The following is a 27,346-nucleotide window of genomic DNA, read 5'->3' as shown; positions in this document are numbered from 1 at the left end:
TGTCTCTGCTTCACCGACTACGCGCTCAAAGGGGCCTCGTTACCCGGCCACATTTCCGCCAACTCTTCCTCCTCCTCCATATCATATACTCTCTTCTATACTCTCCTCTATACATATCCTTTATATTCGTATAGCTCTGTCTAGCCGAACGCCGTGAACCGCAAAAATCAGAATCAGATATACAGACCCAAAAATATCATGACAAAATCAAAATATCAACATAGTAAACAAATAGTAAAGTACAAGTTCTACGCTCCGATGTGCGCCGAACCCAGATCCACCCCTGTCCCAAAAATACCCCTCATCTCAGACATCGACGTCGTGAACCCCATCCGCTCCTGGTTCATCTCCGGGATCTTCACCTGCAGCAGCCGCTTCCACGGAATCACCACGCCGTCCGCCGGATCGTCCGTCGGCTCCAGACCTTCCAGCCACCCCTTGTACAGATCGTCGTCCTTCCACACCGACGCCATCTGCCACCGCACTTGCTCCGGGAAGTTGTACCCCATCGCCTGGATGTGCGCCAGTGTCCGCCGCACCCACACGTGCAGTTTAGGTGGCAGGAACAAGGCCGCCGTGCACAGGTAGTTGTGCAGCACAAACAGTGCGCCGGGATGCGTCCGGTTCAGCGCGCGGAAGCCGTTGACTATCCGCGCAATCATCACCGCAATCTCCGTCGTCTCCTGCGGATCCTCGATCGTGCCAGTTGTGGAAAGCGCCGCGTAGGACGAAAAGTAGAGCTTCCAGGCGTAGTAAATCACCATGATAAACCCAATCTCGCGCCGCTTGTAGATTATCGGCGGAATCAGCTCGTGATCTTCTTGCGAGAGACCGTGGTTCTCGGGAATCTCGTCGGTTTCAAACAGAGCGCGGTCAAAGGACTCGATCCAGGTCATGCTCCGCACGCGCAGGACCTCGATCCTGCGCACGGCGCTGTGGCCCGCGAGTTTTTCCTCGCGCACGTCGGCGCCGAACTTGCATACTTCGGAGAAGATGGCGCCCATGTCGACGATGTACTTGAAAATCAAAAGTTGCATCGAGACCTCTTCGTTTGTGCCGCAGATGGCAGACAGCTGCGCGAGCAGAGTGCGGTGGGTGTTGTTCCACTTTGTGTTGAAGACCAGGTAGTGGCCTGACAGCATCGCGCGTCGGACGTCGATCGTGCGCAGCCAGACGAAAATGTACATGTGGTACTGGTCGACAAAGAAGTTTTCGGGTGTGTAGTTTGTCTCTACCAGATGGAAGACGACGTCCTGGTGCTGGACCTCGTTCGAGACGTCGCCGAGATACATCTCGATGCAGGACAGCGTGAGGATGGCGGTCATGACGAGGATGTTTGGCTGCGCGAGCGCGTCGTGCAGACTGTGCACGCACTTTTCGTAGTACTCAAACATGTCAACCAGATAGCGCTCGCCATGCCGGAGGGCGTAGTGGTAGGACGTGAACGAGGCGAGCGCGTACATGAGCGGTTCACATGTCGGTGCGGCGTCGATGATGTAGGGGAAAAAGTCAAACGGGTCGAGCGAGAGGAAGTAGTGGTAGGGCGTGATGTGCTCGGCATGGTATTTGAACAGGCGCGCGATTTCGGGAGAGACTGTGCAGGCCTGTGAGGGGTTGGGTTGGGGGGTCACTAGGCTGAGGGGGATGGCCGAGGGCGTGATTGAGAGTTTTGTCGCGGAGGCGGGAGAGGTTGAGGAGGACGAGAAGGAGGCGGGGGCGTCGGTCGAGGAGGAGGAGGATACGAAGTTGGAAGAGAGTGATGGTGATATCGAGGAGACTGTGGTCGATGTGTTTTGGTGGAGATTTGAAGCTGGGATAGTAGTCGCGCTCGAGGGTAGTGTGAGCGGATCAGGATTCGTAGTGGTCACCTCGAGCAGCGCGTTGCCTCCAAAACCGGGAGTAGGTGCAAAAGCAGCAGCAGAACCATTCAGACCAGTGCTATTTGCATTCGCATTCGCAGCAGCAGCGGCGGCAGCAGCAGCAGCGCGTCGCAGTTTGCGCTCTTGAATGGCCCGCTGCTTCTTGGACATGGTCAGCCGCTCTGGAGGGAAGACGCATTCGCGGTTGCCTTTTTGACAGCGCTTGCAGTGAGGCCGCAGTTCGTCGCACTACAAACAAGAGGTTAGAATCATCACAAACACATAGAACATACAACAACAAACCCACCTTCACGCGACGCTTGCGGCAGGTGTAGCAACCAGACCTCGTGCGTCGATGCGAGGGCTGGGTAGCCGCTTGCGACGGGCCGGGGTCGTCGTCACAGCTCTTCTCGGCTGGGTCCATGCCAAAGACACGCGAGACTGAGCTGTCTGAGCTGGCTGAGCGACGGCAGGTTGGTTTGAGCGCGCGCAGACAGACGAATGCTGGACGGTCGGGCAGAGGACGAGCTGGTGATGATTGCAAACCAGAACGCAGCCGGGCGCGCGAGACGACCTCCGAGGCCAGGATAGTGTTGATTAGTCAGTGCTTATACTATCAGCTTACATAACACGCTTACCTAATCTATTACACTTGCCTCGGCACATGCGGGCCCAACCCCACGAGACGATTTAAATCACCTCGGGCCGAACGTCTTCCCCACAGCGTCGATATAACTGCTCCTCCGCGCTGTCGATGCTTCCTGTTCCTCATTCACTCCTCCTCTCCTCCTCTTCTGCTACTCCTCTACCCTTCCCTACTCTCTCTCAACCTACACAATGGCTCTCCGCTACGACGGCCAGACCGTCGTCGTCACCGGCGCTGGCGGCGGACTAGGCAGGACCTACGCCCTCTTCTTCGCCTCCCGCGGTGCAAACGTCGTCGTCAACGATCTCGGCGCCTCCACCAACGGCGAGGGTGCCTCCTCCAAGGCCGCCGACGTCGTCGTCGACGAGATCAAGAAAGCCGGCGGCAAGGCCGTCGCAAACTACGACTCTGTCGAGAACGGCGAGCGCATCATCCAGACCGCGCTCGACGCCTTTGGCGCAGTCCACATCCTCATCAACAACGCCGGCATCCTCCGCGACGTCTCCTTCAAAAACATGAAAGACTCCGACTGGGACCTCATCATGCTCGTCCACCTCAAGGGCGCGTTCAAGACCACAAAAGCCGCCTGGCCCGTCTTCCGCAAGCAAAAGTTCGGCCGCATCATCAACACCGCCTCCGCTGCCGGTCTCTACGGATCCTTTGGCCAGGCAAACTACTCCGCCGCCAAGCTCGGCCTTGTCGGTTTCACCGAGACGCTCGCAAAGGAAGGAGAGAAGTACAACATCCTCGCAAACGTCATCGCGCCCATCGCCGCCTCGCGCATGACGCAGACAATCATGACCGAGGACGTTCTCAAGGCACTCAAGCCCGAGAAGGTCGTCCCTCTCGTCGCCTACCTCGCCCACGCCGACACTGGCGAGACCAACGGCATCTACGAAGTCGGCGCCGGCTACGTCGCCAAGCTGCGCTGGGAGCGCGCGCAGGGCACTCTCTTCAAGACCGACGAGTCCTTCACTCCCGCCTCGATCCTCAACCGCTGGGCCGAGATCGAGGACTTCAAGGGCGCGCAGTACCCCTCTGGACCCAACGACTTCCTCGCCCTCCTTGAGTCCGCCAAGAACCTGCCTACCAACGCGCAGGGCTCGATCCCCGTCGACGTCAAGGACAAGGTCGTCATCGTCACCGGCTCCGGCGCTGGTCTCGGACGCGCCTACGCGCTGCTGTTTGCCAAGCTCGGCGCAAAGCTCGTCATCAACGATCTCGCCAACCCCGACGACACCGTCAACGAGATCAACAAGCTTTACGGCGCCGGCACCGCCGTTCCCGACAAGCACTCGGCCGAGGACGGAGACGCTGTCGTCAAGACCGCCATCGACGCTTTCGGCACCGTGCACGTCGTCGTCAACAACGCCGGTATTCTGCGCGACAAGTCGTTTGCGGGCATGACTGAGCAGCAGTGGGATATGGTGCTCTCCGTTCACTTGCGCGGAACCTACAAGGTCACAAAGGCGGCGTGGCCCTATTTCCTCAAGCAAAAGTACGGCCGGATCGTCAACACGACCTCGACCTCGGGCATTTACGGCAACTTTGGCCAGGCGAACTACTCGGCCGCAAAGTGCGGCATCCTCGGCTTCACCAAGACGATCGCGATCGAGGGCAAGAAGTACAACATTCTCGCCAACTGCATTGCTCCCAACGCCGGCACAAACATGACGCGCACGATTTTGCCCGAGGAAATCGTTCAGGCGTTCAAGCCCGACTACGTCGCCCCGCTCACCGTCCTCCTCAGCTCCGACAAGGCGCCGACCACCGGCTCGGTCTTTGAGATCGGCTCCGGCTGGATCGGCCAGACTCGCTGGCAACGCACCGGAGGCGTCAGTTTCCCTGTCGACCAGACGCTTCTTCCCGAGGCTATTCAGAGCAAGTGGGCTGCCATCACCAACTTTGACGACGGCCGCGCGACGCATCCCAAGAACACGCAGGAGAGTCTTGCGCCGATTCTTGGAAATATGGAGAACGTGTCTGGCGACAGTAGCAGCAGTGGCTCGTCCGTGCCTCAGGAGATGACCTTTGACGACTACGAGTCTTCTTACGACACTCGCGATCTTATCCTGTACAACATCGGCATTGGCGCAAAGGCCTCTGAGCTGCAGTATGTCTTTGAGGGAGACGAGAACTTCACCGTCATTCCTTCTTATGGCGTCGTGCCGTACTTGGCCGCTCAGCAGGCAGTTGATATGGGCTCTCTAGTTCCCAACTTCAACCCGGTATGTCATTCTGCACCTTTTTCTTTTTCAGTTCACTGGCTAACCTCCTCTAGATGATGCTTCTTCACGGAGAGCAGTACCTCGAGATCAAGTCCTGGCCGCTCAACACAGAAGGAGGCAAGCTAGTCTCCAAGCCGAAGCTGCTGGAGATTGTCGACAAGGGCAAGGCCGCCGTCGTCGTTATCGGCACCGAGACCTTCGACGTCGCGACCGGCAAGCCCATCTTCTACAACCAGTCCTCGATCTTCCTGCGCGGCTCCGGTGGCTTCGGCGGTCCCAAGAAGGGCAAGGACCGCGGCGCCTCGACTGCCGCCAACACGCCTCCCAAGCGCGCTCCGGACTTTGTCACGACGTTCAAGACCTCGGAAGACCAGGCGGCTATCTACCGTCTGTCTGGCGACTACAACCCTCTGCACATCGACCCCGAGTACGCCAAGGTGGGCAAGTGGCCGCGCCCGATTCTGCACGGCCTGTGCTCGTTCGGCGTGAGCGCGAAGAAGCTGTACGAGAAGTACGGCATGTTCAAGAACATCAAGGTGCGGTTTGCGGGCCACGTGTTTCCGGGCGAGACGCTCAAGATCGAGATGTGGAAGGTCGACGGAGGCAAGAAGGTTATTTTCCAGACGAAGGTGGTTGAGCGTGGAGACGCGCTTGCGATTTCGTCGGCGGCGGTGGAGTTGGTTGATGAGGGGAAAGCAAAGTTGTAATTAAATACTTGGGAAGTGATTGTTCTGTTTTATTGTTAGCCAGCAATGACAATACATAAATTGCAATATGAGTGTGTAAATACAGTAAGCATATGTAGTTACTCAATCAGGAAGCTGAACTGAACCTAAAGTGGCGCACCGAGGGCGGTGCAGCAGTTTATTGCTTAACACCTGCCATCCCCTCCTCCTCCTCCTCCTCCCACCACCCCAACAGCCATGGCGACCAAACGGGTGTTTTCGCCCTGCGAAATCGAGGCGCAGATAGCCTCAGGCAAGATGATTGTGATCTTTGAGAACCGCGTGCTGCGCGTGCCAGACAGCTGGCTGCCTCGGCACCCGGGCAGCGACAAAGTCGTGCTGCACATGGTCGGTCGCGACGCGACGGACGAGATCAACTCGTACCATTCCGAGGAAGCAAAGGATATGGCGCGCAAGTACCAGATTGGCGTTATTGAGGAGCCCTGGGTGAACATGATCCCGCCGATCCAGGGCGGCGTGTTTCGAACTGCAGAGCAGATCGCGGCCACGGAGGACGAAGGTGTGTCGGTCGGCGCCATGTCTTCGGGCTCGGCCACGAGTTCGGACGATGATGACACCTGCGAGAATGCTGCTGCCCGGCGGCGGGTCATTACACACAACAAGGGCGGCGCTACTGCCGCGAGCAGCATCGAGAAGAAATCAGAGAAGCCGATAGTAGTCGCGCCGACTGCGCGCGATGTTCCTACGTCTGAGGAGTTGTTTGCAAAGTACGAAGAGCAGCTGCTGGCCGAGGACCTGGAGAAATACCCTTCGCTCGACTACGCGACGCAGCGGTCGATTACGGAAAAGTACCGCGCGCTGGAGGAGAAGCTGTTCCGGGAAGGATACTTCCAGTGCACCTACTGGGGCTACGCGCGCGAGTGCGTGCGCTACGTCATGTTCGGCGGGCTGGCGTATTTTTTCCTGCAGGTAAAGTGGTACATGACCTCTGCCTTTTTCCTCGGCTTCATGTGGCATCAGCTTGTGTTTACAGTGCACGACGCCGGGCATTACGCCATCACGCACAATTTCTTCATCGACAACTTTGTCGGCGCCTTCATTGCCTCGTACGTCGGCGGTCTGTCGGTCGGCTGGTGGAAATACAACCACAACGTGCACCACTTTGTCACCAACGATCCCGTGCACGACCCGGATATCCAGCACCTGCCGTTCTTTGCCATCTCGACAAAGCTGTTTGGCAACGTCTTTTCGACATACTACGAGAAAACGCTCTGGTTCGACGCCGCCGCGCAGGTGTTTGTGCGCTTCCAAAACTACCTCTATTACCCGATCCTCTGCTTCGGCCGCTTCAACCTCTACCGGCTCGCGTGGCAGTACCTGCTCCTGGGCCAGGGACCTACAAAAGGCAGGGCCGCGTTCTGGCGGTACTTTGAGATCGTCGGCCAGTTTTTCTTCTGGTACTGGTTCGGCTACAAACTCGTGTACCAATCGCTCCCCTCCGCCTCGGTCCGCATCGGCTACGTGCTGATCTCGCACATCGTGACGATGCCGCTGCACGTCCAGATCACGCTCTCGCACTTTGCAATGTCGACCGCAGACCTGGGCGCGTCCGAGTCCTTTGCGCAAAAGATGCTGCGCACGACAATGGACGTCGACTGCCCGACCTGGCTCGACTTCTTCCACGGCGGCCTCCAGTTCCAGGCCGTGCACCACCTGTTCCCGCGCATGCCGCGACATAACTTCCGTAGCGCGCAGAAATCGGTGATTGAGTTTTGCAAGGACGTCGGCGTGCAGTATTGCATCTACGGCTTCGCGGAGGGGAATAAAGAGGTCATTGATCGGCTGGCGGAGATCGCGAAGCAGGCTACTATCTTGAGAGATTGCACGAAGCATATTAATCAGGAACTGCTCGCGACGGGGAAAGTCGATATGTAGTTCTGTCTTTGTGTTCTTTTTTTTTGTAGTTTGGGTAGACGGCATATTTACTGAAACAGTCATCGATGTTTTCTTATCATTATTCCTCTTTGTTTTTTATCTCCGTTTTTCATCATCTCGCGCTAGGTTAATAGAAGCAAAAATTCGTTGTTATAAAATATATACAGTGCCGCTCCACCTCTGTAGTCTTTCCTTGTTCTCTTTGATTATATCCCGTGATTTAACTGCATCTTAAATAAATACTCTAGTCTATTTCAATATTCGAATTAAAACTTGTACAAAGCGTGAGATACAGCGAGAAGGCGGGGTTGAGAGGATTTTTTAAAAATCACGCAGAATTGGGAGTTCACTGGCGTTGCGAACACTACCTGCCAATTTTTCTCTTTTTTCTGCATTTTTTTTTCATATTCTTTTGGTCGGTCTGTTAAACATCATGGCGCTATAAAAACATACCGACCCGCTATAACTACTTAAAGGCGAGATACGATTTTACAGCTTTTTTTATGTTGTGAGTGTAGGTGTTGATTTATGATCCGTATGAACGCGAAGTGGGTTGAGTATTGCTAACTCAGTACCAGCAACTCCCTCCGCGTTTGATAACTCGAAAGATATATAAAAATATGAATTATATTTATACTATTGTCTCTGACGAATCTACACTACTTCATACAAACTAAAAACAATAGAAAAATAAATAGAAATGGAAAAAATACCCCATCAGTGCACGCAAGCAAATTTTACAAATTAACCGCTCTCTTCACCCTCTCTGCGGTCGCGCCCATGATTGCGTTCTGCTCTGTAGCTTTCTTCACGCTCTCGACGATATGCTGCGCGTGCTTCGACACCGCAGGGTGCTGCGCCTCAATCAAATCAACCAGGAACGAATACGCGTAGCTCGCGGCTTCTTCGTCGTTCACGATCGGCAAAGTCGTGATCCACGCGTCAATGACCTCGTCCACGTTCGCGACGTGCGTGCGGTTGAATCGCAGGATCTTGGCGATCGCAGCAGACGCGTTCTCGGTCGCGTGCACGTTCTCTTCCGATCTCGCGTCCGGAACCGAAATCACCTGGAACAGCGTCGGGATCACCGACGCAACCGTCGCGCTGAACGGTTCGCCGCCAAACTGCGCCGCCACGCCTACGCCGTACGCAGACGCCTGTCGCAGTGTCGAGTCAGGGTCCATCAGCGACTGCGCGATCGGCTGCAGGAACATGTCCTTGTACCGCCACGAGTCCGGTCCGCAGAACTCAATCAGGTCGTCGTACACGCAGAGCGCAAACTCGCGGCACTCGACCTCGACCCGCGACGAAAACTCCGTCAGCAGCGGAATCACTTTCTCAAACGTGGGCAGGAACGACGACCGCTGCGCGTTGAAGACCGAGTGAATCGCCTTGTTCATCTCGCTCGCGAGCTCTTCGTCCGCAATCGCGTCCTCGGCCTTGTCCTCGGGATCATACTCCTCGTACTCGTCGTCCTGCGTGTCTCGTTGCCTGACGCGCGTCAAGAAATTCGACAGATTCGACTCCAGCGACGTGGCAAAGTTCGCCATGTCCTCCTGCGTCAGACAGTTGACGCCGACGGTCTCGATGCACTGGTAAAGCGACTGGTAGAGCGCCGTCAGCATCTCCACAAACATCTCGGACGAGGTCGCGTCCAGCAGCTTCTTGACGACCGCGCGCCAGTACTCGGCGAGTTTGGCCGGGTTCGAGTTCGACGACGCCTTGACGCAAGCCAGCAGATGCGGCAGCGCCTGCGCGGACGCAAAGCGCACGTTGTCGAGGAAGAAGAAGTTCAGCGACGGCAGCACGATATCGTTCAGCACCTCGGCCACGTAGGGCTCGAAGCCCGCGCCGAGCTCGGCAGCGTAAATGCTCAGCAGCTCGATCGCGGTGCACTTGTCCTCGAGGAAACTGGTGCGGATGCCGACGTGCTTGCCCTGCAGCGGCATAACATCCCACCCTTCTTGATCAAACTGCTCGGCCTCGGCCGCGTCCTCAATCACTTGGATATCAGGCTCGAGCTTGCCGGCTTCGAGCAACGGCGGCATGACGCCGCTGAGGTACGGCAAAAAGTCTGCGCCGAGCACGCGGCAGACGCGGCCCCAGGCCTGGATAAGGTACGAGGCAGCCGGGTCGTCGGTGTCGACGATGCCTTGCTGGATGGCGGCGTAGGTGTGGATGAGCTGGGCCGACATGGGCGCAAACATCTCCTTGCCGACCGCGAGCGCGATGAGCGACGAGCACTCGATGCACTTGGCCTTGAGCATGCGGTACTCCTTGCCCATGTCGCCTTGCAGGACCTGGAACAGAATCGGCATGATTGTGTCGTAGTACTTTGCAAACTTTGTCTCCGCCGCGTCGGCCACGATCGCAATCGTCGTGAGCACCTGCTCCTGCACATACCGCTTCGGGCTCTGCAGCAGCACAACCAGATGGCTCAGCAGACTGTCGAGGTAGGGCTCCAACCACTCTTTCTCGGCCTCCTCGGCAAAGTTGACGAGCGCCGCCGCCGCGTGCGCCTGGACTCGCGGCTCGGGTGTCTCGAGCGTCTGGATGAGCGCGGGGAGCACGCGCGCGCTGAAATCGCGTTGCAGCTCGGGCGCAAAGTCAGTAGACATCTGGCCGACGGCGTTACAGGCCGCCCAGCGCGCGCGCGGGTGCGGGTCCTGCATCAGCGGCAGGACCATGTCGAGCACCTTTGACAGCTCGCCAATCATGACCTCGCGACAGCCCTCGGCAAAGGACGAGATGGCCATGAGAGCCGCGTGGCGCTCCTGCCAGTTTGCAGACGAGATCATCTGCGGCAGCCACTGGAAGAGCGGCGGGAGGAGGACGTTGCCACCCAGCTTGAGCGCAAGACGATCGAGCGACTGGCGCGCGGCGACGTGCACAGAGTCGGCGTCGTCATTGTCGAGATCGTCGTCCTCGCGCCAGGAGGTAGCCTGCTCGTCGTCGTCCTCGCCGACTTCGGTCATCATCGCCAGCAGCTGCACGACCATCGACGACGCGTAGGTCGGCTCTTTCTTGCTCATTCCGGGGGTTTCCTCGGCAAACGTCGTCAGCAGCTCGAGCGCGCTCTCGCGCGTGGTGTCGTCCATCTCTTTGTTTTTCATGACGGAAATGCCAAACTCGATAATTGTCGAAAACATCGGGCGGAAGATCTTGGGCGCGAACGAGGCGAGCTCGATCAGCGGCGTCAGCGCATTCGTCAGCTTCTCGGTATTGTCAGGAGTGTTGAGCGGAGGCAGCACGTTCAGCAGATCGGGAAGCAGAGGCTGCAAGGTCGGCCAGGAGGACTTGGGGAGAGTGCCAAACAGGGCCGTGTAGGCGACGATAGCCGAGATCTGCACGTCCTGGTCGGGATCGTGGAAACCGGCGCGAAATATCTCGGCGACGGCTGGAAGATGGGGCTTGCTGATGATGTCGGGCGTCGAGGCGAATATCCGGAAACAGGCTTCCCGGAGGCCTGCGACGGGGCTCTTTGCAGCGTTGAACAGGAATTCGAGGAGTTCAGGCCATCGATCTATTAAATATCCAATCAGCCATCTCTTCGACCGAGATCATCAAATCACACAAAGAAAAAGTAACCAACCATTATTGCCGATAGTAAGCTCAGAGATGGTATCGCTGATCTTATGCCGGACGTCGTTCACGCTCTCATTATTCAAAGCCTGCAGAAGCAGCGACTTGACGGTCGCGCGAGCGGACTCGCTGAGCTGATCCGACATTCTGCTGGTGATGTTGTCGGTGCCCTCGGGTTGCTTCGAGGCGATCCTGCGGAAAAGCACGGCCGCGAAAGAACGCACCTGTTCACATGAAATCAGTATTCCCTTCTTCCCACCTCTCTCTATCTCCTCTCATAAAAAAACAGAAAAACACATACGCTAGGCTCAGACGCAACAACCGTCTGCTCCGCAAGCCCGACCATCAAGATCTCGAACCGCTGCGCGATCCACTCCTCGTTCAAACTAGTTTCCGCATTCGATCGCACGGCGTTGTCGGCCGACGTCAGACTCGCGAGCAGTGTAATCAGCGCGGTCGACGCCTCGGGTGGTAATGACGACATGGTTGGTGCTGTGTGTGGTCGTCGACGTGTGTGGGTGGGTGTAGGTGATGATTCAGTTGTAGACTGTGAACGAGGTTTCGTCGGAGGTCTTTTCGTCACTAATCAACGAGGCAAGAACAAATCACCGCGCGAGAACTGAATAAAAGAAAAAATAACAAAGCGCTGAAAAGTCGTCAATCAAATCAATCAACCTCTTTGCAGGGAATCGGTGTCTGTCTGTCCTTCCCGCTTCTCAGTGCAAAAACCGTGAACAAACGCAGCAAGAAAAACCCAGAAGAGCTGATCGGATCCCACAGCTCAGGACGGTGATTCCAGAAGAATAAACAAGATATCGCTCGAGCGAGAAAGCAGAGGACGAGGATACGGAGCGGAGGAGCAGAAAGGTCAATAAACAGGTTTTCTCCTCTTTCTGGTTTTTTTTTTTACTTTTTGAACTTTGTTCTTCTCTCTACGTGCGTACATCAGAACCCTTTTACACTCCGCCTTTTCACCACCGCGCGTGCCTGACGCGTTCTGTTTCTGCTCGGGTCTATTTGCAAATGACGATGGTATTAACGTTTAGAATATATATCAACAGAAGAATAGAAATAAAGAAGAGAAAAAACACCAGCTCTGTAAATCAACGTAAATCAACGTAAATCAAAATGTACGGTCTACTTGCCCGTCGCAGCCCGACTGAGCACAAACACAATCATAATCGACGCCGCAAGCGTCACCAGCGCGCCGGGAAGCAGCAACTCGTTCGGAATCCCGGGGATCGCGTCCTTGTCTGAACCCACGGCGCCGTACGAGTACCGCTTGTACCGCGGCCGCCGGACTTCGTCCTCGCCCGCGCCTGCGCCTGCGCGCGAAGGCGATGTGCCTTCTTTCGACGGCGTGCCTGGCGCGGAGGACGAAGGGGCAGGCACGGCGGCAGCAGCAGCAGCAGGCACCGGCGTCGAAGGCACGGGCGGCGGCGCGGGGACGCTGGGCGCTTCGTCGGGGTGGTGGACAAAGATGTCGACTTTACTGACGCCCGACTGTCGCGCGAGCGCGATGGCTTCGAGCAGATCCATATCGGACGAGACGAGGACGACGTCGCCTTCGTCGTCAACGTAGCTGATTGCAAAGCCGGCGGAGGAGAGGTTGCCTTCGTCGTCGTACTCGCCCGCGCCGCCAACCAGCGCAAGCTCGGCGCCGAGCTTTTGCGCAATCACGTCGCGCAGGGAGTTGAAGCCCTCGTCGGCAGGGTGGTGGATGCGGTGCACGCGGCCGCCGGGGGTCTTGAATTTGAACGTGAAGGAGGTCAAGCTTTCGTCTTCGCCGGCCTTGCTTCCGCCGCCGGCGCTGAGCATGACGGAGCGGTTGGCGAGCGTGGACTCGTCGGCAGCGTAGTGCGAGGCCGAGTCTGTCGGCCCGAGTTCAGAGTGAAACTCGTTTGTAGGCGACGGACCCGCGAACGAGGACGGCGCCGGGGGTGGGGACGACGGCAGCGCGCCGCCGAGGTCAGAGTAGGATGGGGTTCCGGCGCGGTGCGAGCTGAGGTGGTCGGAGTGCAGCGAGTCCGCGTCGTTGTCGAGCGACAGCCAGAATTTGTTCCATGCCGGTCCTTCGTTTTCGGCGGTCTGCATCGAGTTGATTTGCTCGAGCGTGGCGTACGTGAGCTTGAGGACGTCGACCATCCCCACGATCTCCGAGTCGTCGCCCATGACGGGCAGGTTGAGGTAGTGCCCGTCGTGCATCTTACGGAGCGCGGCCTGGATGCTCATTTCCTTTGGCGCAAAGTCCGGGTGCGGGGTCATGACGCGCACGACCGAGCAGCGCGAGGGATCGAGGCCGGCGGCGATGACGCGCAGGACAACGTCCTTGCTGGTGAAGATTCCCGAGATTGCGTTCTTGTCGGTGACGAGCACGGCGGTGGTGTGGTTCTCGCGCATGAGCGCGGCGGCTTCGCGGACGGACGTGCGGATGTTGACAAACGTGGGCGGGTTGCCGTCCAGTACGGACTCGAGGCTGGGGCCCGACATCTTTGTGCGCAGGGCCTCGACGTACTGGATGATCTGGGCGGGCTGGGACGCGCCGAGCTCGGACTGGACGCCTTCGAGCGCGTCGTAGAGCTTGCGCGAGGACTGGTACGCGCGCTCGAGTTTCTCCATCGCCTCGTGGAAGCACTTTGTGATGTCGAGCACGCCCGAGATATCCTGGTTCTCGTCCATGACGGGTAAATGGCGAAACCCCTTGCGCACCATGAGATCGAGCGCGTCGGTAGCAGACGTATCTGTGCGGGCGCAGAGCGGGTTCTTTGTCATGATCTGCTCGATCGTGACGTCTCTGGCGTCGACGCCCGCGCCGACGACGCGGAAGGCGAGGTCCTTTGCGGTGAAGATGCCGGCGATGCGGTCGTCGTCGTCGGTGACAAGTACGCAGTTCTCGCGCTTGGCGGACATCAGCTGGGCGGCTTCGGCGACGGTCGTGTTGGGCTTGATCTGGAGCGCGGCACTTGGGCGGAGCGCGAGAACGGTGCCGGGCGGAGGACGGCGCACTTGGCGGTTCTTGCCGGCGACGACTTTTTTCTTGGATAAGTCGCTTTCATTTTTACGACGAATGGCCTAAGACAGTTAGCAGAGAGCAGACAACTGCAGATTAGATATATAAAGGTACCTCATCGCGCCGGGTCTGGCGGAGTCTGCTGTCGGTCATTGGAGGAGCCGGGGACGGGGAATCAAAGTCGCTCGGCGCGGTAGGCGAGGACGGGATCGGGATGCTGGACGGGGGCGGGAGGTTCGGAGCGCGTCTGGAGGTGGTTTGGGCCGTGGTTACTGGCAGCGGCGGACGGAGGGAGGACATGCAATTGAGAGCTGCGATATCGCGTCGAGGAAGCAAGCATCAAAACATCAAAACATTGATTAGCACCAAAACAAACAACAGATGATGACATAAGGTGTTAGTAAATGTGGATGACATAAGAGGTGTAGGGTTATGACTATAGTGTAGGGCTGCTAACGTGTGACTGCTCTTTTGAGTGCGCCATCGCACGCTCTCCGCCCGGCAGCTCAGCGCAGACGCAGACTCGGCGCCGGTCAAACACCACGAACGCTACTCGAACGACGAGCTTTCCTCACCTCTTTTCTCTTTTCCCACCAACAAAAGACAACAGAAACATCAGCAAATATGCCTAAGAAGCGCCAGTCTAACGGACGTAACAAGAAGGGTCGTGGACACGTTGGATTCGTCCGATGCTCCAACTGTGCTCGCTGCACTCCTAAGGTACGAGATGGATATATGAGGATATAAGGATATCAGGATATATAAGGATGTGGAGCAACGGAATGCTGACAATCAGTGCAGGACAAGAGCATAAAGAGATTCACCATCCGAAACATCGTCGAGAGCGCCGGTATGCATCACCTATACACCATCATTTGTTCAACAACCCGCAGATCTAACAAGCATTAGCCATCCGTGATATCTCTGACGCCTCGGTCTACTCGGAGTACGCTCTTCCCAAGCTCTACCTCAAGCTCCACTACTGTGTTTCGTGCGCTATCCACAGCAAGATTGTCCGTGTTCGCTCGCGGGAGGGACGTCGTATCCGTACTCCCCCTGTCCGTGTCCGCTACAACCGCGTATGTATCCCTTCCTCTCAAGTTTGAATATAGTGAGGCAAGTACTAATAAGAGAATACAGGACGGAAAGAAGATCACTCCCCAGGCTGCTGCCCGATCGGCATTCGCTTAAATATATAATCGATAATGACGAAGGGAAAACAAAAAAATTGGGAGCAGAGCTTGTGTATTTTCTTGAATAGTCGACAGGCTAGGTTAAATAAAATGTATCAAAGTTATCCAAGTGCAGAAGTGTATATTCAAATGCGCAAGCAGTGTCGAGTGCATGAGCAGTGTGTAGCCTGAGGTACAAGCGAAGGATCGTACTTAAGAGTTGTAGATGTCTATATTACATTAACTGACTACTAACGATCCATCCATATAATACATAAACAGCACCAATCCTACACCAAAGATTCTCGAATTGTCTGCATGATATAGTAGTAAAGAAGACGGCAGAGATCAACATCGATGATCACCCTTAATCTTCTCTCTAACCTCAATAATCGCCTCATTAAGTCTTCCCTCTACACCATCACCAACGTTAGCCACGTCTCTTTCCCCCTATCTCTCCCCATTCTCTCACCAACCCACAACCTCTCACCCTCTCCACAGAAAACAAAAAGAAGAAGAAAACTCACCTCGATAAGCAGCTTTCAAAAGCTTGATATGCTCACGCTCTAATTTCGCACCGACGCGCTCCTCGAGCTCGCGCGTGTGGATCTTGAGCTCGGTGGAGGGCGTGTTTGATGTAGGTTCGCGGTGGCGGAAGTGGGATTGTATGCGGATGCTGTTTTGTTAGTATATAATCGAGAAAAAGAGAGAGGGGGGGGGGGGGTAGGTACTGGAATAGTTCGGATTGGGATATGGAGTCAGAGTCGCATCTTATTGACGGCGATGAGGGGGATGAGACATCGATAGCGAGATATTTATCATACGCGACCGAGCGGAGCGCGAATCTGTTCTGCTCTTTCTCCTGCTCTTTGGAAGACTTGACAACCTCAAAGATCTGCTCAGGACCAATGGCCTCGGCCGTCGCGTCCACCCCGCCGAACTTTGACACGGAGAGGTATTTCCCTAGATGTGATTTCAACGTAACCTGCCTCTCCGCCTCCTCTTTCTTGTCTTTCTCGGTAGAAGTAGAGGAAGGTCGCTTGGAAACAGTCAAAGGCAGACGCGCGAGAACAAAGACTTGCTGGACGGAGCGCGGGGTGAGTGAGGCGAGGGGGGTGGTGAAGAGTTTGCCTAGGGAGTCGGATGATATGCCGAGGGGTGGGGAGTCCTGGTTATTAACATCCAAGCAACAAGAAGTAAAGAAGAAGAAGAAGAAGAAGAAGAGGGAGACATACGAGTAAGATCATACAAGGCCCATTCAAATCCTCCACAACCTCAGCAGAAACCCACGTCGTCTCCGTCTCCTCTGCTGCTGATGGACTGCTCTCTTTTAACTTCTTGTCAAGCACATCGGTGCTCTTTGTAGTATCTGTGATCTTCCGCTTTTTCTTTGACGGACCGTCGTTTTTGAATTTCAGCTTGGAGACCATTGCGCTGTTAACAGTCTTGTGTGTTGTATTCCTATTTCTGATCTGGGAGTTCTGCACTGATAAGGGTCTCGTATGCATTTATAATCAACTCCGCTGACATAATGCATTTGTAACATGGCCTGAGCGCCGACGGGGTAGCGTAGGAGGGGGCACCTACGGCGTGTTGCCTAAAGCAGCCTAGCGCGGTGCGGTTAAAGATTGAGTTTAAATGACGCACAGGCCGCGGCGCGAGGGTCTTTGGCGCCCGATCGGGAAGGAGGATGCACGGTCCAGACGTACCTGAGACTGCGCCGGGGAGGTGGTGGCTTCTGGGCGGAGGGGGGGGGGGGTGTTTGGTATGGAGAGGAAGGTGGAGATTAGGAGAGGAAGATGATAGTGGAGATAACAGCGATACTGGAGATGTTGGAGAGAGGAGGAGGAGAGAAGGGGGAGGAGAGGGTTCAGAGCAGGCAATTTCGGTACGCACGTTCGTTTCTGGTAATCCGATCCCGAGGTGAACAGCGAGATATTTGCAGAAGGAATAGCACCAACAGACACTATCAATATACTACATATGAAGTCAATGCAGATATATACGACTACAATCATGCTATTATTCTTATGATGACGATATGGTAGAAGAATACAGGAGCAGCGGGGCATTGTTGGACAGCAAGAGGCCTCAGCGGTGACTCTAACTCCGGCGCCGTCGTGCGCCTCCGCCGCCGCTGGTGCTGGGTGGGTGTCTGTGGGTGTCTGTGCCGCATGGCTGAGGTGACTATTGACTGATTGAGCAGTTGACGTGGTCTGATGGCTGTAGAAGTAGCATAGACCCGAGATGGATATAGAGATAGATATAGAGATAGAGCATAGGACTATAGGAACAACAGAACACAGACAAGAAGCGAGCGCACAGATGGCAACTACGACAGCGACGTGGCAGGGACATCAGAGCACCAGCAGCAGCATGGACATAAGGGCCATCGTACGAGCGAGCAGGCAAAAAATACCAGAACGAGCAACGGGCGATGGTTTAATCAGATAGCAGGCGATAGGATTGATAAGGCGGAGGCAGCAGTCTGGGCAGGGCACGACCGGCGCACGACCTCCCGTCTGGCACATGGTTGCGCACGACCTGGTGGAGATAGTAGATACGAGGAGGGTAGTAGTTGAGTAGTTGAGTATTGAGAGTGTAGATGTATAGACAGCAGATATACTAGACATACAACAAACAACAACAACAACAACAACAACAACAACAACAACAAACAACAAACAGCACATATAAAGAACAACAGCAACAACAACACAGTAATAATACACATCTCCTCCGGCGACGTGGCCGTGGCGATGAGGGTGGCTTATCAAGTACAGACAGGAGCAGGCAGCCACCGGGAGATTTCTTATTTGAACACGACTAGCGAGGTACTTGACGGAGAAGAGGCCTAAGACCGGGAGGTCTGTTGTCTCTGTGTGTGTATATATATAACTGTGTCTGTTCATTTGAATAGAGATGATGAGGATGATGATGATGTTGATTGACATAAGAACAAGTAGATGACAATACAACTACTATCAACACACATCTCTCTACTAATGCATCAACTATCTACAACAGTGCAGAGAATTACCAGAAGAAGAGTTATATTCCGCGCACGGGGAATTGCCTGATCGGGACTAGACTACCCGCTCCTGCAGGCCACGCAACATTAGCGGCGGAAGTGGCGCGACCGTGCACAGCGAAAGATAGAGAACAGAGGAGAGGAGGGGGGGAGAGGGGGGGGTAAAGAGAGAGGGGGAGGGGGAAGAAGGGGCGGAGAAGACGGTGAAGGTGTTTGTTTTGCTGTATTATGAATATATATCGACCATACAACAATAACAGTAGTAGTAACTACTAAACACCTCTTACCGCATCGGGCAGCCGAAAGCGCCCCGGGCGGACGCAGAGACGCAGACACCGGCGGTTGATCCGACGAAAACGTGACAAAGCGCAACCTTAAAAAACCTTCTGCTCTGGCTATAAACACCCTCCCTCGCTCTTCCTCACTCCTCCCTACTCCTTCTCCATCTTACATCGCCATGTCCTCCGCTATGGACATCACCTCCATCCTCAACTCCGGCAAGGCCGCCGCCGCCCTCGCTGCCTCGCAACAGCAGCAGCAGCAGCAGCAGCAGCAGCAACACCAGCCCCCCTCCTGGTCCCTCATGTCCCCCTCCCGCTCCCTCCGCAACCAATCCCAGTCCCCGACCCCCTCGCTCGTCAAGTCAGAGACCGACCGCACCTCCGTCGCCTCCCTCGTCTCCGCCGTCTCCTCTCCCAACCTCATCGGCCTGCCCTCCCCGCGCTCGCCCGCCTACCCGCAGCACCAGCAGCACCTCCCCCAGCTGCCCCAGCAGCAGCAGCAGCGGTACATGCCTCACCAGCTGCACCCGCCTGCCGGTCAGAACCCCTACGCGCAGGCCGCCTATGGCTCTCCGCAGTACGCGCCCTCGCATAGTCCGTACATGGACGCTGCGCACTACTCGCCGGCTGCCCACGACTACTTTCCTTCTTACCTCCCGCAGGAGACGTCGGGGTCTTCTTACCTGCAAGCCTACGCGGCCGCTGCTGCCGGCGGCATCCCTTCTTCCGCTCCCCGGCCCATGCCTCCTCAGCAGCAGCAGATGCAAATGCAGATGCACATGCAAATGCAGCAGCAGCAGCAGCCTCAGCAGCCCCAGCCCCAGCAGCAGCCCCAGCCCCAGCAACAACAACAGCAGCAGCAACCCCCCCTCCTCCCCTCCCCCCGCGCGATGCTCCCTGTCCCACCCACCCTCCCCGGCCCCGCCCAGCTCGGCGTCGGCCAGGGCGCGTACGGAGTCAAGCAGTTTGTCTGCGGCACCTGCACGAAGCGGTTCGCGCGGCGCTCAGACCTGGCCCGGCACGAGCGCATCCACACGGGCGTGAAACCGCACGTGTGCGAGGTCTGCAAGAAGCCGTTCATCCAGCGGTCGGCGCTGACTGTCCACCTGCGGGTGCACACGGGCGAGAAGCCGCACAAGTGCGATACCTGCAACAAGGCGTTTTCGGACTCGTCGTCGCTTGCGCGGCACAGACGGGTGCATACTGGCAAGCGGCCGTATATGTGCACGCAGCCGGACTGCGCGAAGACGTTCACGCGGCGGACGACGCTGACGAGACATCTGAGCACGCACGCGTGCGCGACGATTCCGCTCACGCATCATCAGCAGCAGCAGCAGCAGTACTACGAGCAGGCGCAGGCGGCGGAGGAGTATCATCGCCAGCAGGTCGCCTACGCGGCCGCGCCGGGGTACCACCTCACTGCTTAAAACCACCACCTTTGCTTCTATGACCGGGCTATAGACGTGCGCGGTCGATTTGTATATATTTTCTGTTATGGGTATTTAATCGGGTTCAGTTATGTTGTGTGTTAAGATATCAAAATGTACATTATGTAAATATCAAAAAGAGTCAGAGAATAAGCTCGAGCAGGGACCGCTGTCAGTTACCCCGTGGCGTCAGCCCTGAGGTCAGACGAGTGCTGACTCAGTCTACGCAAGACCGTTGCAGTACCATCTACTATTCTGCAGTAATACACCAAACTACACCATCTATATTCTACACAACAGTCAGTATCCACAATGACTATACTGCAGGAAGATAAAAGAAGCAGGCAAATTTGCAAAATAGACTTTTGCTCGTCTTTTTAGGCTTTGCAGATTGCGTGCTCTGACCTGAGCTTTGAGAGTTGCCTTCAGTTGGCTCCAGTTGGCTTTGAGTTTCGGGATACTGTTCCTGTGTTGGTGCTGTTGTTCCTGTTGTTGAGAAGAGCGGTGTTGTTGTTGTTGTTGTTGTTGTTGTTGTTGTTGTTGTTGTTGAAGGTGTCGGAGGTGATATAGAGATGATATAGAAGAGACTACTATTCATACAAAGTACTAAGTACTAACACTCCACCACAGCACTACAGTCTAAGAACACTCAGGGCCCTCAATTCATTCGCCGGGATCAAGTCCGTGCCGAAGAGTCCGTGTCTGTCCAATCTTTCTCTTCCGTTCTCTCCTCTCGCTTTCTATTTTCATCTCCAGCACTGACCTGACTCACGAATCATCTTATTCATATTCTGTAACTAAATGCCTCACTAATAACCGCAACTGCCGAGGTCCATCAGTTGTGGTCTTATCGACTTTTATCCTCTTGAGTTTGAACTTGATCTCAACGGCAAGAAGATGGACTGGGAAGCAGTCGTCAAGATCCCGTTTGTGGACGAGGGCAGATTGCTGAGTCCGTACTTCACTAATTATACACGTCTGATCATACAGGCACATCATCGCCAACTCCCCTCTCCTCCTCCACCTCCTCACCCTCCCCCACCACCTTACCATACACCAGCGCTTTATAAACACACGTCCCCTCACCCCCCCAATTCTGCACGAACCGAAACACGAAATTCCGCACGGGCGTTCGGCGGAGTACTTTCTGCGCCGCCCGAGGGATCCCGAATTGCTGCAGGTGGAAGGGGGACCGCACGTCGTATCTGAACTTGCCTAGCTTCACGTAGTTTGCTCCTGCTCCGCCCGGCTGCACTAGTTTCTCGAACTCGCTCTCTGCTCCCTCCTCCTCCTCCTCCTCTTCATCAGTGGAGTCATCACTGGAGATCCTCACAGCAGAACTCGCTCTGCACTCCACCGCCTCCCTCACAGCCCGCCTCTCCTCCTCCCCCTCGATCTCAACCCACACCTCAAACTCCTTCGGCGCAGCCCCCTTCGCGCCCCCCGCCAACTCTCCCGGCACATGACTCAGCCCGACCTCGTCCACGTAGATCCACTCTCCAAGTCGTATCCCCAACCACCCTTCCTGGCCCGCAAACCACCAGCAGCTGCTTCCACTACTCTCCATCCTCGTCAGCGCGCTCTGTTCTCGCCATGACATACCCGTCGCGAACCGACTAGGTCGACCTAACACCATCCGCGCCATAAACTCAACAAACCCCTCCCCCTCCCCCCCTCCCCCTCCTCCTCTCTGCAGCGCACCAGTCATCGCGCGAATAACACGCGCCCCGCGCTGCACATCCGCGAAATCAACCTTCTCGCGCTGTCTAATCTCAAACCGCTCAATAGCCTCCCCAACCATCGTCTCGATCGCCGCCATCGTCAAATTATCCCCTTCCTCCTCGCCCTGGAAGAACCTCTGTTCTTTCTGTCCTGCACGACTCTTCCGCAACCGCGCAAGCCAGCCTAGATCTTCTTTCTTTGGTCCGGAAAAGTACCCGCGCGCGGCATCCATGATCTTCTTCTCGATCGCGTACTCGGCTTCGTTCACGCGGCGCGAGAATTCGTCGCGCGCAGAGCCTAGTTCGGCACGTACGAGGTCCATGAACGTGTCGCGCGTTAGAACTGTTTGTGCGGACACTAGTTTCTCGTATTCCTCTGTAAACTGCGCTCGCGACATCGTTCGCACCGCGTCGCTGTTCTTCGCCAGAAACTCCTCCCAGCTCAGGTAGGACTCTTCATCTCCTGCTGCTACCGACGGCAGCTCACGCAGACTTTCCCTCGCGCTCTCAACCTCCCCCCTCACCCTCTCCATCTCCTCCCGGCTCGAGAACGCAGCACTCAGGTACCCCCAAAACTCAGGCTTGACAGCCACCTCTCCCCCCTCTCCAATCCGCACCGCGATCCGCTCCGGCAAAATCTCCTCGATCGCCTTCGCCGCCGCCGTCTCCGCCGCGCTCACAACCTGCCCCAGCGTGCGCTCCACCCGCGCCTCTAACGTCCGCACCGCGCCATCCAGCCGCGCGACTTCCGCGTCCTGCGCTGTGAGCCGGGGAGTGAACCCTTTCAGCGCGGTCTGTGCGTCGAGAAAGACGTCGTACGCTTTCTTGATTTGCTCTTCAAATTCGGAGAATCTGCTCTCTGCATGGCTCTCCGCGCTCTCGACCTGCCTACCCAACTCCTCGAGCTTCTGCCCCGTCTCCGCGCACCGTCTCTCGACGTCGCTGATAATCGTCTCAAGCTCGGCTACCGCGGCCGTAGCGAGATACTTCACTTTCTCAGCCTGCTCTTTAACATCCTCGTACCTGCCCGCCTGCGCCATCAGTTTCTGTGTAACCTCGTTCTCGAGACTCTTGAACTTTTGCCCGTCTTTCTTCACGTAGGCTTCGTACTCGCGCGCAAACTCTCGCGAGGTGGAGGATAGTTGGGCGAGGCGCGTCTCGAGCTTGACGAGGCGTGACATGACCTCTTCTGTTGTCTCGGGGAGGGCTTGTTTGTTGCTCCATCTTGTTGACACCGACATCGCAAGCACAGAAATCACCAGCGCGAGAATCAAATACGCCACCGCACGCTTCAGAATCCTCGTCTGACCACCTTCCCCCACCTCATCGTCCTCAGGAGGCAGCCGATTCTCAATCGAGTGGTTCGCGCCAATATTGTAGTACGCCGCCTCCTCCTCTGCAAACGAGTAACTTCCGTCAATCGAGTTCTTCCCGCGTAGGTTGACGTTGATGTTTTCGTTCTCGCTAGAGTGTTTGCGGCGAGATCGCGTCGATGAAGCTATACTTGAAGTGCTAGAGTACACGCTCATCTTGTCGTCCTCGGTATCTATACCCATTAGCCACTGATCCTGCACATATCTCAACAAGAAGATACTAACCACCCCGCCTTCTTCGGCGTCTCGTCTTCTCATTCGTCGCACTAGCAAGCGTAACCTCCTGCAACGCACCCCGCCTCCTCGTCCCCCTCACACTACTCCTCTCCGATCCACCCTCACCACCTTCCCCACCCTCTTCCTCACCCTCTTCCCCCGACATCTGCATCTCCTCAGACGACAACACAAGCGACGAACTCCGCACCATCTCTCCTCCCCCATCAACCATCCTCCTAGTGTTATTGGCAAACAAACTCGCGCTACCCCCAAGCGGCAACGAGGGCAGATTCGGCGCTCCTCCTCCAGATCGCACGCCCCGACGACGAGAAGGCGAGCCTCCTACTACTCCACCTGCCTTCTCTCCATCCGCTTCTTTGAACGAAAACATTTCAAGAGTTGGAAGTACACCTGCTTCTTTCGCCCTGTTGCGATCCAGCCTGGGCTCGGTTCACAGTTTATACGTGTTTTGACCGACGCGCTGGGAAACTCTAATTCATTGTGATTAGGTAAGAGGTCTGTCAGTCGACGCGTTCTGTTTATTTACATCCTGACCGGCCCGAGTATCTTCTGCTCAAGAAAACTGTTTTGAAGAGAAAAGAAAGATGAGTAGACGAACACCACTCGCGCGGTCTCGTTCCCTTCCAGAGCTCCGCAACATCGCCACCTCCCCCCTCGCCGCCGCCGCCGCCGCCGCCATCTGCACCGCGTCTGCCTTAGCTCCTTCAGGAGAGGGCAAGCGGCAGAGGAGACATAGATCGTGCCATGCGCTGATCTCGGCGCTGAAACTCGACGTGCTGTTTACTTGTATTTATTCTAGGACTATACAGCTGTGCTTTGAGGTTCAGGAGTGGGCTAGGCGGAGGCGGATGCGTGAGCGGGAGAGGGGTGCCGAGCAGACTGCGAGGACGCAGGTGCAGCTTAAAGTCCCGCCTCCGCCTCCGCCGCCTTCGGTGTCGACGATACCACCGACGCCGACGCTGGTTCGTAACCGTCGCCAATTTGACTCCGCAGACACCGAGGACGCTCCGCAGCATCTACCAAAAATCAGACTGCCTTCCTCCTCCTCTTCCTCCGCCGCTACACCTTCCACGCGCGGCCGCCGCAGCTATACTCTCCCCGCCCTCCTCCGCCGCGTCTCGTCCTCCTTCGCAGGATGTTCCTCCTTCCCCTCCTCTCTCTGTGGCGGTTCTCTCTCTCTACACCTAAAATCCTCCTCCTCGGCAGGAAATAATAATACCCCCCGCGCCGTCTCCGGCGTCTGTTTCTGCTGCGCAACGGGGTGTTGAAAGGGACCTCTGAGCCCGCGTACCGGGCTGCTGCTGTGAGGATTTACTCTGCCATGCCGCTGTATTGAGGCTCTGCTGCTTCGTTATTTTATATCCTTTCTGCTGTACTGCTTTTCCAGGTGGGCTGTTTGAGGAGTTTTGTTATTTCTTATTCAATGCAGAAACCTGTTGAACGCGCGAAAACAGACGTACGACAAACTGAATTAAATGACACTAGCGCCCTTACCAACGATGTATTATTTACACTCATGCTAAACACACACACACAAACAAAAGAAAAAATTAGGCAAGATAATTATAAACCTGTCGGTTATCGCTCGACCGCTCGATATACTCGCGCTCCAGCATCGCGTCGATTCGTTTCTTGATCAGACTAGCATCGGGATGAAACCTGCTCGACAGCTGCGACGTGACCTCGGCCACCAGAATATTATGCTCGAGCGTCTTGCGCGCTTTCATAATACGCACGATCGCAGCGTCGGTTTGGTACCGTCGTAACTCGTCGACCTTGTCCACCGTCTCCTTGCGTTCTTTCTCGGTCTCCGTCTTGTTGATGTAGGCGACCGTCGGGATCTTGATTTTCAGGTAATGCGACTCGAAGTTGACGTTGACCGAGAAGCGATCGGTCGGTTTGATGTCTTTGGACATTGGCTCTTTGAGCAGCACGCGCGTGTTGGGGACCACCGCGAGCGACTGCAGATTGCGCACGAGCTCAGGCTCGGAAATCGATGTCGCCGCGCGAATCTCTTCGAACGAGAGCGCGTCGCCGTCCGCGACGTCGTTGAATAGCGTCAAGATGACCATCGCGTAAGTCGACACGTTCAGCCCGTACTTTCGCTTCTTGAACGTCGCGCGCAGGTCCGCGTTGCCCATATTTGGTTTCCACGTCAGCACGCGGCCGCTGTGGCGGTCCACGTAGAATTTCTCAAACGACCGCTTCACGTGCTCGATCTCGGACGGGTACACGCACGTGCTGCTGCTGCTTTGCTCGCCGCTCGAGAGCGAGACCGGCCAGTTTGTTGAGGTCAGGACAGAGACTGAGAGCTCGGTCCGCCGATCGCTGTCGTGCTCTTGGCTGTAGGTTTTGTATTCTTCCGTCATGTCGCGGGACACTTTCATGTCTGTATCTGTGTTAGAAGATACTTGAAATAAAAAAAACTGAAAGATGATCTTACCTTTGAACATCCCCTCTAACTTTGTGGTAAATGAAAATCCAACTTCCATCTTCAGCTTTGTAATCATCATCCGCTCGACATCATCCGATATCGACCGCCCGCCCAATAACCGCTTCGCGAGATGCGACTTGTAATACGTCTCAAACACATCCTTGTCATCGATATACCGAAACAACGTAATCGCGCGGTCGAGCACCGCCTCTGCTTCCTCCTCCGTCTTGCCTTTCAGTCCTTTCTTGAGATTATCGTCGATAAACAGCGACAGAAACTCGCTACACCGGCTCATCTGGTTGATGAAGGTAGAAAACGCTTTTGTCAGCGACGTCTGGACTTTGTTGTCGCCGTCCATTGTATCGTTCAGGATCCGGTCGTAGCGCTCTTTGAGACCCAGCACCGCCTCGACCCACTTGAACGCCGTCATCGTGGCCGCGTTCTGCGCAGACACGCCCTTTGCTCGCTCGGGTTTCTTGAGATCTTCGAGCGCGTCGCGGTTGATCTCGGTACCCTGCTGCGTGACCCTGGTCATGAGCGAGTTCCGTAAATCTGTCTTTTCAGGGTCGACGCGGGCGACGAGCCGGTAGAGACGTTGCAGGTCGTCCATGCGCTCGTTGAGGATCATCTGGTTGATGCCGGATTTCTCAGAGTGCATGACGGCGATGATGTTCTTTGTAATCATCGTCTCCTCGACTATGCTGATTATCTTGGGCTCCGTCGAGACCGACAGGTACGTCATTGCGCGCTCGTGCTCTTCTTTAAGCCGTTTCTCGGTCTCGACCAGGTACTGGCCGGACAGGCACTCGCGCGAAATCTTCGCCGCCTCGGCAACGTAAAACTCGGTCGACGAGCGCAGGAACTTGGGCTCGAACGAGCGCGAGTAGACTGTCTCGCCGTCGATCTTGTCCTCGGTCAGCGACTCGAGCATCAGCACCGCCGCCTTGATCGCCGAGGTATCGACGAGATCCCCGTCCCGCTGCAGTCGGATCTGGTTCAAGATCACGGCGTAGATGTGCTCTCCGACTTGGAATTCCTTGTTGCGGATAACGTGGTCGCGGAACAAAGCCAAGCCCGCGTCGTAGATCAGCGGGAGCTGCAACTCCTTGCAATAAACCCGGTCCATGTACATCAGGATATCGCTAATCATCCGCATGCACAGACAATGGTCATCCCACTGCACTTTCACCGCTTTCAAGAACCGTATCCCGGCCTCGCGCTGATCCGCCGTCGCCAGCGGGACCGCAACCGTCGAGCCCAAGCCGTCTGCCGAGAGCGAGTTCGCGGTGTTGCTCGCCAGCGGCGCGAGTTCGTTTGCGACCATGTCGCGCAGGTGCTGCGCTACAAACGATTTGAACGCGTTGTACAGTTTCTCGGCATGCTTCTTCAGCACGAGCGTGTAGGCGGTTCGGTAGAGCTCTTCGTATGACAGCCGAGACGCGTTCTTCTTGTACATTTCTTGCATCGCAGTGGACAGCACGTTCCACGAGTCGTCAAAGTTGACGTCCGCTGAGTCCCGCTAGATAACAAAGAGGTTGTCTGTGAGCTGTTGCACTCTGAGACGAGCAGGTATTAGAGAGAAGAGCAAGGTGGGAACATACATTGCGCGGGGGACGCATCTTGACGCGAGACTTGCCGCTCGACATCGTCACTTATGCGCACGGCTCTGAGGAATTAGACAAAAGCAAACCAAGCGCACCCGGGAAGAAGTACGATCTGCAATT

The 27,346-nt window shown here is 56.0% G+C and overlaps 12 protein-coding genes across 12 annotated transcripts; 5 read left to right on the top strand and 7 right to left on the bottom strand.

Annotated features, from left to right (window-relative positions):
* Positions 1 to 2,531, bottom strand: BZA70DRAFT_99549 (uncharacterized protein). Its single transcript, XM_064915600.1, has 3 exons — positions 2,498 to 2,531; positions 2,167 to 2,443; positions 1 to 2,108 (listed from the first exon to the last, which is right to left on the bottom strand). Exons 2-3 carry the CDS (start codon positions 2,281 to 2,283, stop codon positions 249 to 251), a joined length of 1,977 nt encoding a protein of 658 aa, XP_064765660.1. The 5' UTR covers positions 2,284 to 2,443; positions 2,498 to 2,531; the 3' UTR covers positions 1 to 248.
* Positions 2,532 to 2,565: 34 nt separating this feature from the next.
* Positions 2,566 to 5,511, top strand: BZA70DRAFT_285589 (uncharacterized protein). The gene is made up of 2 exons (XM_064913761.1): positions 2,566 to 4,733; positions 4,787 to 5,511. The coding sequence occupies exons 1-2, from the start codon at positions 2,697 to 2,699 to the stop codon at positions 5,438 to 5,440; spliced, it is 2,691 nt and encodes an 896-aa protein (XP_064765659.1). The 5' UTR covers positions 2,566 to 2,696; the 3' UTR covers positions 5,441 to 5,511.
* Positions 5,512 to 5,541: 30 nt separating this feature from the next.
* On the top strand, positions 5,542 to 7,727 carry BZA70DRAFT_285587 (sphingolipid delta8-desaturase). The gene has a single exon (XM_064913760.1). The coding sequence runs from the start codon at positions 5,657 to 5,659 to the stop codon at positions 7,352 to 7,354; it is 1,698 nt and encodes a 565-aa protein (XP_064765658.1). The 5' UTR covers positions 5,542 to 5,656; the 3' UTR covers positions 7,355 to 7,727.
* Positions 7,728 to 11,862, bottom strand: BZA70DRAFT_285584 (armadillo-type protein). Its single transcript, XM_064913759.1, has 3 exons — positions 11,238 to 11,862; positions 10,947 to 11,160; positions 7,728 to 10,877 (listed from the first exon to the last, which is right to left on the bottom strand). The coding sequence occupies exons 1-3, from the start codon at positions 11,418 to 11,420 to the stop codon at positions 8,092 to 8,094; spliced, it is 3,183 nt and encodes a 1,060-aa protein (XP_064765657.1). The 5' UTR covers positions 11,421 to 11,862; the 3' UTR covers positions 7,728 to 8,091.
* Positions 11,863 to 12,073: 211 nt separating this feature from the next.
* BZA70DRAFT_300365 (uncharacterized protein) lies at positions 12,074 to 14,099 on the bottom strand (the record flags this gene model as incomplete). The annotated part of the gene is made up of 2 exons (XM_064914703.1): positions 12,074 to 14,008; positions 14,061 to 14,099. 2 exons carry the CDS (start codon positions 14,097 to 14,099, stop codon positions 12,074 to 12,076), a joined length of 1,974 nt encoding a protein of 657 aa, XP_064765656.1.
* Positions 14,100 to 14,468: 369 nt separating this feature from the next.
* Positions 14,469 to 15,109, top strand: BZA70DRAFT_285581 (ribosomal protein S26e). Its single transcript, XM_064913758.1, has 3 exons — positions 14,469 to 14,666; positions 14,748 to 14,796; positions 14,856 to 15,109. Exons 1-3 carry the CDS (start codon positions 14,571 to 14,573, stop codon positions 15,050 to 15,052), a joined length of 342 nt encoding a protein of 113 aa, XP_064765655.1. The 5' UTR covers positions 14,469 to 14,570; the 3' UTR covers positions 15,053 to 15,109.
* A 357-nt stretch (positions 15,110 to 15,466) lies between these two features.
* BZA70DRAFT_292137 (uncharacterized protein) lies at positions 15,467 to 16,548 on the bottom strand (the record flags this gene model as incomplete). The annotated part of the gene is made up of 4 exons (XM_064914355.1): positions 15,467 to 15,531; positions 15,646 to 15,794; positions 15,850 to 16,286; positions 16,354 to 16,548. 4 exons carry the CDS (start codon positions 16,546 to 16,548, stop codon positions 15,467 to 15,469), a joined length of 846 nt encoding a protein of 281 aa, XP_064765654.1.
* Positions 16,549 to 17,073: 525 nt separating this feature from the next.
* BZA70DRAFT_285574 (uncharacterized protein) lies at positions 17,074 to 18,296 on the bottom strand. The gene has a single exon (XM_064913757.1). It carries the CDS (start codon positions 18,070 to 18,072, stop codon positions 17,476 to 17,478), a length of 597 nt encoding a protein of 198 aa, XP_064765653.1. The 5' UTR covers positions 18,073 to 18,296; the 3' UTR covers positions 17,074 to 17,475.
* A 1,024-nt stretch (positions 18,297 to 19,320) lies between these two features.
* On the top strand, positions 19,321 to 19,857 carry BZA70DRAFT_242623 (uncharacterized protein; the record flags this gene model as incomplete). The annotated part of the gene is made up of 1 exon (XM_064910570.1): positions 19,321 to 19,857. One exon carries the CDS (start codon positions 19,321 to 19,323, stop codon positions 19,855 to 19,857), a length of 537 nt encoding a protein of 178 aa, XP_064765652.1.
* Positions 19,858 to 20,647: 790 nt separating this feature from the next.
* BZA70DRAFT_99194 (uncharacterized protein) lies at positions 20,648 to 23,361 on the bottom strand. The gene has a single exon (XM_064915598.1). The coding sequence runs from the start codon at positions 23,207 to 23,209 to the stop codon at positions 20,840 to 20,842; it is 2,370 nt and encodes a 789-aa protein (XP_064765651.1). The 5' UTR covers positions 23,210 to 23,361; the 3' UTR covers positions 20,648 to 20,839.
* A 411-nt stretch (positions 23,362 to 23,772) lies between these two features.
* Positions 23,773 to 24,456, top strand: BZA70DRAFT_269908 (uncharacterized protein; the record flags this gene model as incomplete). Its single annotated transcript, XM_064911241.1, has 1 exon — positions 23,773 to 24,456. The coding sequence occupies one exon, from the start codon at positions 23,773 to 23,775 to the stop codon at positions 24,454 to 24,456; it is 684 nt and encodes a 227-aa protein (XP_064765650.1).
* A 282-nt stretch (positions 24,457 to 24,738) lies between these two features.
* BZA70DRAFT_300363 (Cullin) lies at positions 24,739 to 27,241 on the bottom strand (the record flags this gene model as incomplete). The annotated part of the gene is made up of 3 exons (XM_064914702.1): positions 24,739 to 25,577; positions 25,632 to 27,141; positions 27,224 to 27,241. 3 exons carry the CDS (start codon positions 27,239 to 27,241, stop codon positions 24,739 to 24,741), a joined length of 2,367 nt encoding a protein of 788 aa, XP_064765649.1.
* Positions 27,242 to 27,346: the final 105 nt, after the last annotated feature.

The sequence above is a fragment of the Myxozyma melibiosi genome, assembly GCF_037950935.1.
Source record: "Myxozyma melibiosi strain Phaff 52-87 chromosome Unknown BZA70scaffold_16, whole genome shotgun sequence".
In the NCBI taxonomy this organism is placed as follows: Eukaryota; Fungi; Ascomycota; class Lipomycetes; order Lipomycetales; family Lipomycetaceae; genus Myxozyma; species Myxozyma melibiosi.
This window is presented reverse-complemented; position numbering and strand designations above follow the sequence as displayed.

Bases quoted from the DNA above. Each gene is read 5' to 3' on its own strand.
- BZA70DRAFT_99549 (XM_064915600.1), bottom strand. From the start codon at position 2,283: ATGGACCCAGCCGAGAAGAGCTGTGACGACGACCCCGGCCCGTCGCAA. The intron at 2,109-2,166 runs GTGGGTTTGTTG...TCTTGTTTGTAG, and splicing joins GCCGCAAGCGTCGCGTGAAG to TGCGACGAACTGCGGCCTCA.
- BZA70DRAFT_285589 (XM_064913761.1), top strand. From the start codon at position 2,697: ATGGCTCTCCGCTACGACGGCCAGACCGTCGTCGTCACCGGCGCTGGC. The intron at 4,734-4,786 runs GTATGTCATTCT...AACCTCCTCTAG, and splicing joins TAGTTCCCAACTTCAACCCG to ATGATGCTTCTTCACGGAGA.
- BZA70DRAFT_285587 (XM_064913760.1), top strand. From the start codon at position 5,657: ATGGCGACCAAACGGGTGTTTTCGCCCTGCGAAATCGAGGCGCAGATA.
- BZA70DRAFT_285584 (XM_064913759.1), bottom strand. From the start codon at position 11,420: ATGTCGTCATTACCACCCGAGGCGTCGACCGCGCTGATTACACTGCTC. The intron at 11,161-11,237 runs GTATGTGTTTTT...TCATGTGAACAG, and splicing joins TTGTTGCGTCTGAGCCTAGC to GTGCGTTCTTTCGCGGCCGT. The intron at 10,878-10,946 runs GTTGGTTACTTT...GATATTTAATAG, and splicing joins GCTTACTATCGGCAATAATG to ATCGATGGCCTGAACTCCTC.
- BZA70DRAFT_285581 (XM_064913758.1), top strand. From the start codon at position 14,571: ATGCCTAAGAAGCGCCAGTCTAACGGACGTAACAAGAAGGGTCGTGGA. The intron at 14,667-14,747 runs GTACGAGATGGA...CAATCAGTGCAG, and splicing joins GTGCTCGCTGCACTCCTAAG to GACAAGAGCATAAAGAGATT. The intron at 14,797-14,855 runs GTATGCATCACC...AACAAGCATTAG, and splicing joins AAACATCGTCGAGAGCGCCG to CCATCCGTGATATCTCTGAC.
- BZA70DRAFT_285574 (XM_064913757.1), bottom strand. From the start codon at position 18,072: ATGTCAATCAACATCATCATCATCCTCATCATCTCTATTCAAATGAAC.
- BZA70DRAFT_99194 (XM_064915598.1), bottom strand. From the start codon at position 23,209: ATGAGAAGACGAGACGCCGAAGAAGGCGGGGTGGTTAGTATCTTCTTG.